Source organism: Rosa rugosa, chromosome 7 (assembly GCF_958449725.1).
Source record: "Rosa rugosa chromosome 7, drRosRugo1.1, whole genome shotgun sequence".
NCBI lineage: Eukaryota > Viridiplantae > Streptophyta > Magnoliopsida > Rosales > Rosaceae > Rosa > Rosa rugosa.
Genome location: NC_084826.1, coordinates 19,003,355 through 19,014,935, shown reverse-complemented (window position 1 = coordinate 19,014,935; position 11,581 = coordinate 19,003,355). Strand labels below are relative to the sequence as shown.

Here is an 11,581-nt window from a genome sequence, read left to right as displayed (position 1 = left end):
AGAAATTTAAATGTCTTAACCCTAACGGTACGGAGTTCATGCCCCTCTATTAGACGACAGGCTTTTGCCGTTCTAGACTAGAAAGATCAAGCATTGTTTCATCAATCTCCCCTCTGCTAGTGGAGGATTAGGGCTAGATTCAATTTGACGATGTGTGGCTCGTTATTTTTTCACATTGTCCCTCCGCTGCAAAGTGTAAGGATTGGACCGAAGGAACCTACCAATGAAAGCTTCGATCAGAATCAAGGATTTCTTTATCTGTAAGAGTAGCGGATGGACAGTTACCCATGTTTCCAACAAATGAAGTGGGACATCCTCAACCTCACTTAAATGACTAGACCGTCATAGTCCCCTAGCAACAACATTCTTCTATTACAATGTCATGGGCAGGCGTGAAGGATCCGATTACCTTCTACCCCTCCTTAAATTAGAGCAGAAAATGCCCCTTAGTATGGACCGATATATATCAATAATCGATCTCTCAATCGCCAAACTCAATCACATCCCAACTCATTTCCTTCCATTATCTTTAAGCTATAGTAAAATCAAACTTGTCTCTTGACCAAAGGAAAACAATCAAACACATCTCATGAGTATTTGCCAAAAATAAAAAAACTCATCTCATGAAATTTCTAAGAAAACTAACACGTATTATTCTCAACTCAATTCCCATCTTCCCTTACCGTTTGAACTAGCTGAAAAATACGTGAAATTACTTCATAGGGAGCCATTTTAATGAGGACCACTAAAATGAGGACTAGTTGATGACTTTCTAATCAACGGTTTGAGAGACCCACTTTTTTATTACATTATGGCAAATCATCTGTTAGATGTTTATGTATGCATGAGTAGATCACTTCTAAAAATTTTCTTCCAAATTACTAATCGTTAAGGTACTTAACCAGATTAAATCAATTGACGAACTAAATCTGTCAAACATGAACAGTTTATGTTCATAACTGATAACGATTTTTAATATGGTTGAAAAGTTATATAAATGATCTACACATAAATATCTACACATCTAACGGTTGATTTGTGGAAATGTGATCAGAAAGTGAGTCTTACAAAAAAATTCTTCAATTAATCCTCATTTTAGTGGTCATCGTTGGAAGGAAGGGCTCTATTACTTTTCATAAAAGAAAGAAAAAGGAAAAGTGATATCAGTTCGGACGCGTGCCATTACACAAACTAACGGTTACTCCCGCGAGCCCCGTTCAATACTAATGTGTTGTTTGCTCTTAACTTTGCGCGCAACCACCAACCACTTTCTTCCCACTCACTTCTTCGCCGCTCCACGACTCCTCACTTTTCGCTCTGCCATCTCAACTCTCGCCATGTCCAGCCGCCCCAACTTCCAGGGTGGCCGCAGCAGAGGCGGCCCTAACTCCCGCGGCGGCGCTCGCCGTGGAGGCGGTGGTCGCGGCGGTGGAGGCCGAGGAGGAGGACGCGGCGGCGGCGGCGGCGGCCGAGGCGGCGAACAGCGCTGGTGGGACCCCGTGTGGCGAGCGGAGCGACTGAGGCAACAAGCCGCCGAGGTAAATTTGATCAAATACTATCTCTTGATTTGGTTAATAGAAGCTCGAGAGCGTTTTGAATTTGATATCTGATGGTATGAAACAGATGGAAGTTCTTGATGCGAGTGAGTATTGGGGGAAGATGGAGCAGTTCAGAAGCGGAGCGGAGCAGGAGATGATAATAAGACGTAATTTTAGTCGGCATGATCAGCAAACCCTATATGAAATGGCCTATGAACTAGGGCTTCACTTGTAAGCATCTCAACGAAGAACTTAAACAATGTGTGTATTTGTGGTTTTGCCATTTTTTTTTCTTCATGTCTTGTGTTTTATCTGTGCTTGTGCAAAGGAAGCCATGCATATAATAAGGGGAAGGCTCTTGTGGTCAGCAAGGTTCCTCTGCCAGATTATCGGGCAGACCTTGATGATGTTCATGGTTCCACACAAAAAGAGGTATGATTTTTTTATTTATTTTTTCGCTGACAGCGTTACTTTAAATTTGTACCCGAGTATTGAAGATTTCTGGTTTTTGCAGATTCGAATGTCTACAGAGACTGCAGAGAGAGTCGGGAGTCTTTTGCAGAGCTCGCAGGGGCAGGGAAGCAAGCAAGCTTCTGGTAATGTCGCTTCAGTGGCGTCTGGGTCTGGCCAGGGAAACAAAGAAACAACTGTTAGTGAACATGCAACCAAAACCAGCTCCAGCTTGGAGCCTGATACTGTTAAGGAGAAAGAGAAACTCAGCCTTCAACTTAAGGAGTCACAGGAAAAAATGAAGGTACATATATGAAATCTGAAGTTTGACTCTATATGTTGCTGTTTTGATGTGGTGAAATTGATTTTTTTTTTTTTTTTTTTTTTTTCCGGTTACTTATATGCAGGTAAGTAATAGTCTGAAAGCAATGCTGACATTCCGAGAAAAGCTTCCTGCATTCAATGTGAAGTCTGAGTTCCTGAGAGCTGTTTCTGAAAATCAGGTGAGAACCGTGAGATGGTTTAATGCAAATTTAGATTCTCTGTCTTTAATCAGGAACCTATGCAAATTGAACTAGTTTAGGAATTGATAAATTTAGTTTTTACTCCAATTCAAGAACTTTGCGCATTATCTGTATTTATGCACACAGATGTTATATTCATAATGAATTAATCTAATGGGGACATTTTACAAGTTTCTGTAGATGTGATTGATCATTCACTGTATTTCATGGTTCAACTGATACATACATAATAAATGATGCAATCTTGAGATAGCATGATAACGACTAACGAGTCATATTGCCAATGTGCATGAATCACCCATTGTGTTTTCAGTTTTACAAATGAATGTAGTTTAACTGTTAATTTTTATGATAATGAAGAATATGACATCTAGTTATCTACGCATATGTACACATATGCATGTATATATTTATAAATTTTAAACACGTTTTAGGCGTTTCTAAGGGAAGGATAAAGGATGAAGGTGGAAATGAAAGTGATGATAAATTTGTGATTGGATAGTTCAACATCAGACTAGAGGTTCATGTATTTTAGTTGTAGAATAGTAGGGGTGCAGTAATTTGGTCTAGCATCTTGAGAGGCTTGTGATACTTTTGCTATTTGAGTACTCGACTACTAGGTAATTCTGTAATATCTCAAAATGAGAGATACCCTTAAATTCTTTAGTAAATCAAACATTCTCTTAAATGCTGAACTAAATGATTTATCTTTGTCTTGTATACAATAGGTGTTGGTAGTCTCGGGTGAGACAGGTTGTGGCAAAACAACACAACTTCCTCAGTTTATTCTAGAAGATGAGATTTCACGTCTGCATGGTGCTGAGTGCAACATAATATGCACTCAGCCTCGCCGTATATCTGCCGTGTCTGTTGCTGCTCGTATATCCTCTGAAAGGGGAGAGAATCTTGGTGAAACTGTTGGTTATCAGATTCGACTGGAATCAAAGCGCTCTGCTCAAACAAGATTGCTATTTTGCACAACTGGAGTATTACTTCGTCAGTTGGTAATATTATTTTTCCATTATGTTTATAGTACCTAGTATATTTATTTTCCACCCAGATGCCTGACACACATCAATATGTTGTTTTTGAATTACTGGACATGCACTTGATGTGTAGCTTGATTCAATCCTTGGACTTTATCTTGGTTCCAAGTCCTTAAGATAATTGTTTGAATCTCCATCGGTATACACAGAGTTTGTCGTACTTTAGGAGATCATAATGTGTCATGTGGTACCCAAAAGAAATGTTAGTTTGTGAACTATTCTGCATATACATCTATTTAATGTTATATTACATTTGTTAGTGAAATAACTCACAATTTTTTTTTCTTTTTAGAAATTAAGCTCTCTCTCTCTCTCTCTCTCTCTCTCTCTCTCTCTGCCCTCCTATTTTCTAGTAAACCTATGCCTTTTTTGTGAATATACTTTTTCAAGACGCAAACTAATTTCATTTGGAAAAGACATACATAACCTCTTTTTTATTCAATTTGTTTTTTTTTTTGGTTTTGTATCAGCTTATTCTAGTTAAGAGTGCTACCTTGATTGCTAAACTGCCCCATTTTCCCATTTCTTATACTTGTAAGGGTCGGGGATTTTAGGTCAATTAGTTTGGTTTCGCATACATACCAAATCATTGCCAAGGCATTGTCCCAACAGTTGAGAAGGTATTAGGAGATACTCCCTAAGCTTGAGGGGCGTTTGTCAAAAGGAGGCAGATTTTTGATGCAGTTTAAATAGCAAAAAAGGTGATGGATGAAGTGAAGAAATAGACTACAAAATGTGGTTTTTGAAATTGAGAAATCTAATGATCATGTTGTTTGGGATTTGTTGGACTTTATTTGGAGAAAAAATGTTTTGGGTCTGTTTTGAGGAAGTCAGTTAGAGGGTGTTTTAGAACAGTCGACTTACCTATTTTAATAATGGGAAGCCAAAGGGTAATTTAGATCTACAAGAGGATTAAGGCACAGAGATCCAATTGTTGCTTTCGATTTACTTCTGTGGTGGATAGCTTGACTAATTTGGTGAAAAGTGCAAGAAGTGTAGATTACACACTTACATTTTGAGGACGACACAATATTTATTTACCATTTTTGGGGAGGATCAAAACCTGAGAAGTTTTTTGATGCTTTCAAGTTGGTAGTTTCATTTTGGAACTGAAGATAGATAGAGGCAAATGTTAAGTTGTGAGGATAAATGCTAGTGAAAAAGGTTGAGGAGTTAAAAGGAGGTTTAGAGGTGTGAGGTGGGAAACTGCCCTTTGAGGTATCTACGGTTGCCTCTTGTGAGTAATCCAGTGCTATAAGTGTTTGGGATCCAGTGGTGGAAAGGGGGAAGAGATTAGAAGGATAGATTGAAGCTTTTCTGTCTAGAGGGGAGGCCAACACTAATTCATTTGAGTTTATATTGACATTACTAGTTGACAAGATGGGATTAGATAACATAACTGACTTAAGCAGCTTGCCAGTCTCATTTTTGGATTCCTTGTTTTGTGGCTAAAAGGACAGAAAATCTAATGAGAAAATTTTTGTGGGAAGGAGTGTTGGAGGAGAAAAGGATCATTTTGTTTAGTGGTTTGGCAGCCCAAGGACAAATAGTATACTCTAAGAAGAAGAAGTTTAATTGAAGTGGCTGTGGTGTTTCACTGTTTCTAACAGGAGAGACATTGCCTCTGGTGTGCTGTCATCAAAAGTTAGTGCAACCTACATCAAAATGGATGGGATTCTAATATTGTGACTAGAGGTTCAAGTTGATGCCCTTGGAAAGACATTTCTCAAGGTTTCAGTTTCGGCTTCTTTTTGTGTCTTTTGAGTGGGAAACGAGGGAAGTGTGAGGTACTGGGAAGGGTATTGGGCGGAGGAAACAACCTTTTGTAACCTTTTTCCTCGCTTACATATTATCCAGGTTTCACAGTGGTCCCATTGTTAGATTATGTGCAGATCCTTCCTATCATTTAGCTTGGGATTTGGCATTCCAGAGGAAGCTAGGGTTGAGGAGGTTGATCACTGGTGGGAAAAAGTTCAATACTAGGCTTCATTTGGGCATCAGTTTCTTCAAAGTTTTAAATAGCTCTTTTCAGGCTTTCTTTTTAAATGAGAGTGTTGTTGTGGTTAGTCTTTTCCAGATTCAGAGATAGCTCTTATAATCCTCTTTTCCTGTTTCACTGTTTACTTATATTTTTTATTTGTGTTGAGAGAGGAACTGAAACAAGAAACAATAGCTGTGGACAAGAAGTTCACAGCAGCAAGAAACAAAAGAAAAACAAAGAACAAAGTTTTGTGTTTTACTGTTTCACAGCTTCACTTTGATGTTTTTTGGTTTGCTAGAGATTTAAGTGGACCCCTTAACCCCATATTTTGGTAATTTCTGTCTTTTTTCTTTAATTAAGTTTGTTTCTCATCAGGACAATTAATAATAGAAAAAAAATTTGTGTATAAGGTACTTCTATATTTGTACAGTCTTAACAAGTATCAATACTCTGGTACTCCAAGGCACCAAGTCTTTGGTACTAGTTTACCAAAAAACTTCATTATAATAGTGATATATTGGGAATCTTATCAATACCTGTACTTACACATGATCCCTGACAATGTTTGTTTGTTTGATGTGAACATACACAGGTTCAAGACCCACAGTTAACTGGCGTGAGCCATTTGTTGGTTGATGAAATCCATGAAAGAGGCATGAACGAGGACTTTCTACTAATAATTTTGCGAGACCTTCTTCCTCGACGTCCAGATCTACGACTTATTCTAATGAGTGCTACCATCAATGCTGACTTGTTTTCCAAATACTTTGGAAATGCCCCAACAATACATATACCGGTATAATCCTCTTACAAGACTTTTATCTTTGAGATTTTTCAACACATGTTCTTTCTAAGCTTATGCATTCTTTCTAAATGGCAGGGATTAACGTTCCCTGTGGCAGAGTTATTTCTAGAAGACGTTTTGGAGAAAACTCATTATATAGTCAAGTCAGAGTCCGACAAGATGGAGAGGGGGAATTCCAGGAGAAGGAGACAGCAAGACTCCAAGAAGGATCCCTTAACTGAACTATTTGAGGCAATCTTACTTTCCTATCATTCTAAATTTCTTACCAAATCAATTCTAAAACTTGTATACAAAATTATGTATTGACAAATTGTACCACTCTTGGTGCACAAAAATCCTTGATAACCTTGTTTAGATCCTTAAGGTTTTCTGGTTTATAGCTTCAGCAGTTCCTACATTATTTCTGCAGGATGTTGATATTGATCTTCACTACAAAAGTTACAGCACATCTACAAGAAAGTCTCTAGAAGCTTGGTCTGGTTCACAGCTTGATTTGGGTCTGGTAAACCACTTGCTTTACAACCATCCTGGTGTTTTATTTTTTTTTTTATTTTTTTTGAAGGGCCATCCTGGTGTTTTATTACTTTGAAGAATTTTGTGCATTGTCGCATCTGACTGTCCAATATGCATGTCTTTCTTACTGAAGATTCTTTGTCTTGATAGTGAAGACTACTTTTATGTTCAAAATGAATTTATGTCCTTTATTAATGCATTGTAATCATCATATCATGTGTAGGTGGAGGCAACTGTGGAACATATATGTCGCTATGAGAGAGATGGAGCAGTTCTTGTTTTCCTTACGGGCTGGGATGATATATCAAAGTTACTTGACAAAATTAAGGGAAATAGATTCCTTGGAGATCCTGAGAAGTTCATGGTTCTTCCCCTGCATGGGTCAATGCCTACTATCAATCAACGAGAAATATTTGATCGTCCTCCCACTAACAAAAGGCAAGCATATTGTGTTGGAAAATTTCATTTAAATTTAGGCATTGAGGACCATCATTTGATCTTACCTTCTAATTTCTATAGATCAATTTTCTCATGATGTTTAATTCTTGGGCCATACAGTGTTTTGGTTGGTTCTTGTATAGTAGTTGTAAATCGTATGTGGAGAGTATGCTTCAATTCATTGGATTGACTGAAAATAGATGTTGCAGTTCAATTGTATTTGTGTGTGCTAACATCGGTGGAATCACTAAACTATCCTGCATGATCCATGGTGTAATAGTTCATTAGCAGTATCCCTACCCCTACTTTGTTTCAGCTAAATTTCCAAATTTTATATTTGCTTTATCTATTTTTGTAGAAAAATTGTGCTAGCAACAAACATTGCAGAGAGCAGTATTACCATAGATGATGTCGTGTATGTCATAGACTGCGGAAAGGCAAAGGAAACGAGTTATGATGCTTTAAACAAGTTGGCTTGTCTATTACCATCATGGATTTCAAAGGCTTCAGCACATCAGGTATAATACCAACAGTAGCAGCAACTCATTTGCTTTATTTGTATTTTACTTCTTGAGACCCTGTCAAGCTGGATCTTTTTTGCCCTTTTTATTTATTTATTTATTATTATTATTATTATTATTATTACCATCATGGATTTTATTATTATTATTTTTTTTTTCATTTTTTTATTTTATTATTATTATTATTTTTTTATAAACATGTGCTGGATCCTTTATGCTAACTGAAACATTATTTGTTTGGTGAGATGATTTCAGAGACGAGGGCGTGCTGGCCGTGTCCAACCTGGAGTTTGTTACAGACTATATCCAAAAATGATTCACGATGCAATGCTCCAATATCAGTTACCTGAAATTCTCCGGACACCTTTGCAAGAGTTATGCCTCCATATAAAGAGTTTGCAGCTTGGAGCTGTTGGATCATTTTTGGCAAAGGCACTTCAACCACCAGATTCTCTTGCAGTTCAAAATGCCATCGAACTTCTCAAAACTATTGGAGCTTTAGATGATAGGGAGGAGCTTACTCCGCTTGGTATGTATCATTTTATGCAATTACGTCTTTACAGAATATCATTGCCATAGTTGATTGAAAAATATCTCCTATCAGGTCGCCATCTTTGTACACTACCATTGGATCCAAACATTGGAAAGATGCTTTTAATGGGTTCTATCTTTCAATGCCTCAATCCTGCCTTAACAATTGCTGCTGCCCTAGCTCATCGAGACCCATTTATCCTACCAATAGATAGGAAAGAGGAAGCTGATGCTGCAAAAAGATCCTTTGCTGGTGATTCTTTCAGGTAAGCTCATTCGCTGAACGCCATTGCTGAATTTGAGAAGTTTGACCTCGGTTCTCTGGCTAATCTGGACATTTGTTGTTTATGCAGTGATCACATAGCAGTTGTTAAAGCTTTTGAAGGATGGAAAGATGCAAAACATAATGGATCAGGAAAATCATTCTGTTGGGATAACTTTTTATCACCAGTAACTTTGCAGATGATGGAGGATATGAGGTTGCAGTTTGTAGATCTATTATCGAACATTGGCTTTGTCGACAAATCCAGGGGTGCTAACGTAAGCTCCTAAACCTTAAGGGCTAATTTGGTATCCTTTTTGTTTGTTTGTTTATTGAGAGATAGGGGGATAGGGGGAAGGAGAGGAGAAAATAAGAGAGACAGTTAGAGATAAGAGGAATAAAAATCTATTGAGGGGGGTGAAATAAAAACTGAAAACAATTTCAAATGTTTATTTAGGTTTAAGTTCCGAACTCAGTTTTTCTATTCTTCCCTTTCCCACTAATTTTATTTCTCAGATTTTTTTTTTCCTTTCTTTCTACTCTCTTCAACTTGCAAGACAAGAAACAAAATTTAGAATTCATACCAACAGAACCCCCCAGTTTTTCTTGTTCAAGTGGTATTGTCCTTTTAATGTTTTGTCATTTGACAATTAAAGAGGGTCCCATTACTTGATTTTGTTGATTCTGCACAAATTTAACTTTTTTCTTTCCCCAGTTTTTCCTTCCAAGTATTTTGGTCAAGTGGCCTATGTCTGTCTAAAAAGAGGAGGATTTTGCAAGATGACCATGGTATGTTTGTGCAGGCTTACAACCAATACAGCCATGACTTGGAGATGGTGTCTGCAATTCTTTGTGCTGGGCTTTACCCAAATGTTGTGCAGTGTAAAAGAAGAGGAAAGCGAACAGCATTCTACACCAAAGAAGTTGGTAAAGTCGATATCCATCCTGGATCAGTCAATGCTGGGGTTCACTTATTCCCTCTGCCTTACATGGTATATAGTGAAAAAGTGAAGACAGCCAGCATTTACATCAGAGACTCTACAAATATATCAGATTATTCTTTGCTTTTGTTTGGTGGTAATCTCATTCCAACCAAAACTGGAGAGGGCATTGAGATGCTTGGAGGTTACCTTCATTTCTCTGCATCAAAGAGTGTTTTGGAGTTGATTCGGGTAACGCCTCTTGGGATCTCATGTTAAATTTATTACTTCTGTACAGTGGCTGCATATGCACTATTTTTTTACATGGTAAAAAAAAATGTCCTGAATAGTTTTGTTTTTGGTTATTGGTTCTCACAGAAATTGCGCCGTGAACTTGACAAGCTTTTAAACAGGAAGATTGACAACCCAGCATTGGATGTCTCTAGTGAGGGAAAGGGAGTAGTATCTGCTGTGGTTGAGCTATTGCATAGCCCAAATGTACACTAAATTCTTTGTTCCTTGTGTGCTGTCAGCACGGTTTTGTAGTCGTACCATTTTTCTATAGGAAAGGAAGTGTTCGGCGGTAGAATTTGTCTCTTATTATGTAATAATAGAAAATTTTGATTACTAACATGCCAACTTACCGGACTACTCAAATGGCTTTGAGTTAAAAAAAATCTCTCTGTGTTTCTCCGTGAAAGGCCTATGCAGTGTTTAACCTATGACACAATGGCCAAAGGAAGCCTTTGTTTTGTTTCATCCAAACCGGAAAACCACACATAAGTTTTATATTTAAGTGAGTCTGATGTATACTTTTTGCATCTGAAAAATTGAGAATGAGCGTATCTTCATTTAGAACTTGAAGTTCCCGCTACATTGCAAATGCAGAGTTGGATCTTCTGAGTAGTTAAACCAGCAAGGGGATGGAATGCTGTGAACAGTTTTGTTATTATTCCTAGTCTAATCAGGAGTGCGACTGTGGGTGTTGAAAGGCACCGTTTTGCTGCATGGTTAATGGAATATTAGGTTTATCTAGTTTATGTAATAGTCTCCTCTAGGTTTGTGATACGTGCCCAGTGCACAGCTAGCCACTAGTTGTCTGGTATTTACAGACATTTTGCGTCGTAGAAGAATCAATGTATGAAAATTTGCTTTAATCTTTCTTTAGCTTTTCATTTCTCTCTCTATTGCAACATTGTTCCGACACTTCCTTGGTGTCGGAAGATCTGCAACATTGTGCCTAGATCAAATCTCTAATCTGGTCACAAGCGATGACCATGGATGTACAAGAGCAAACATTGGAAAGAAATAAAGGTTGAAAACAAATTATTTAAAAAGAAAATGTGCAAAATTGTGCCTAGATCAAATCTCTAATCTGGTCACAAGCGATGACCATGGATGTACAAGAGCAAACATTGGAAAGAAATAAAGGTTGAAAACAAATTATTTAAAAAGAAAATGAGGGTAAAGGAGTACTCATAAATTATTTGAAGTCAATTGAATATAATCACAACTGAACAATTTCAAAAGAAAGAAAAACAATCTGAAGAGTTTCGCAACAATCAAATGTACCGCAACTAACATCAAAACTATACCTCACGAACAGCCTCTATCAAACGCACAGCCTCCTTAATATTGACCGGGGTTCCATCAATTCTTACCTCAACAGTTAAGCTTCCAGGATCGGCATTAACAGGGACCAAGGTGACCATGGTGCGGCTTTCAATACGTTGATTAAAAACCTCAGCCAATTTGGTTTTTGCCAAGGTCATAGTCGTGTATGGGCCGTGCCGGTCATATTCGATATGAACCTCCGTATCATCCTTATTTACCGCATCCTCCTTCTCCTCCGCCGTTCGATTCTGTTTCCATCTACGGACAACCTTTTCCGCCCGCGTCCTGATAGCCTCCAATTCAAGCCTCTCCATCACCTTCCAAAAAGAAAACAGAACGCTAACGCGGTGAAAGCTATAAGGATAAAAGGTCAAAACGGTAGACAAGCGTCGAACTGAATATATATAGTGAGATAAATCTCTGAGTTATTTGAATTGT

The 11,581-nt window shown here is 37.9% G+C and overlaps 1 protein-coding gene across 1 annotated transcript; it reads left to right on the top strand.

Moving 5' to 3' along the window:
* The first annotated feature begins 1,197 nt into the window (after nt 1-1,197).
* LOC133720929 (DExH-box ATP-dependent RNA helicase DExH1) lies at nt 1,198-10,160 on the top strand. Its single transcript, XM_062147420.1, has 16 exons — nt 1,198-1,538; nt 1,624-1,769; nt 1,871-1,970; nt 2,053-2,292; nt 2,396-2,491; nt 3,241-3,516; nt 6,132-6,335; nt 6,420-6,575; nt 6,754-6,846; nt 7,081-7,295; nt 7,654-7,813; nt 8,072-8,345; nt 8,421-8,613; nt 8,701-8,887; nt 9,413-9,781; nt 9,908-10,160. The coding sequence occupies exons 1-16, from the start codon at nt 1,227-1,229 to the stop codon at nt 10,034-10,036; spliced, it is 3,150 nt and encodes a 1,049-aa protein (XP_062003404.1). The 5' UTR covers nt 1,198-1,226; the 3' UTR covers nt 10,037-10,160.
* Nucleotides 10,161-11,581: the final 1,421 nt, after the last annotated feature.

Coding starts and splice junctions, on each gene's coding strand:
- LOC133720929 (XM_062147420.1), top strand. CDS start 1,227: ATGTGTTGTTTGCTCTTAACTTTGCGCGCAACCACCAACCACTTTCTT. Junction 3,517..6,131: donor GAGTATTACTTCGTCAGTTG/GTAATATTATTT, acceptor GAACATACACAG/GTTCAAGACCCACAGTTAAC. Junction 9,782..9,907: donor GTGTTTTGGAGTTGATTCGG/GTAACGCCTCTT, acceptor TGGTTCTCACAG/AAATTGCGCCGTGAACTTGA.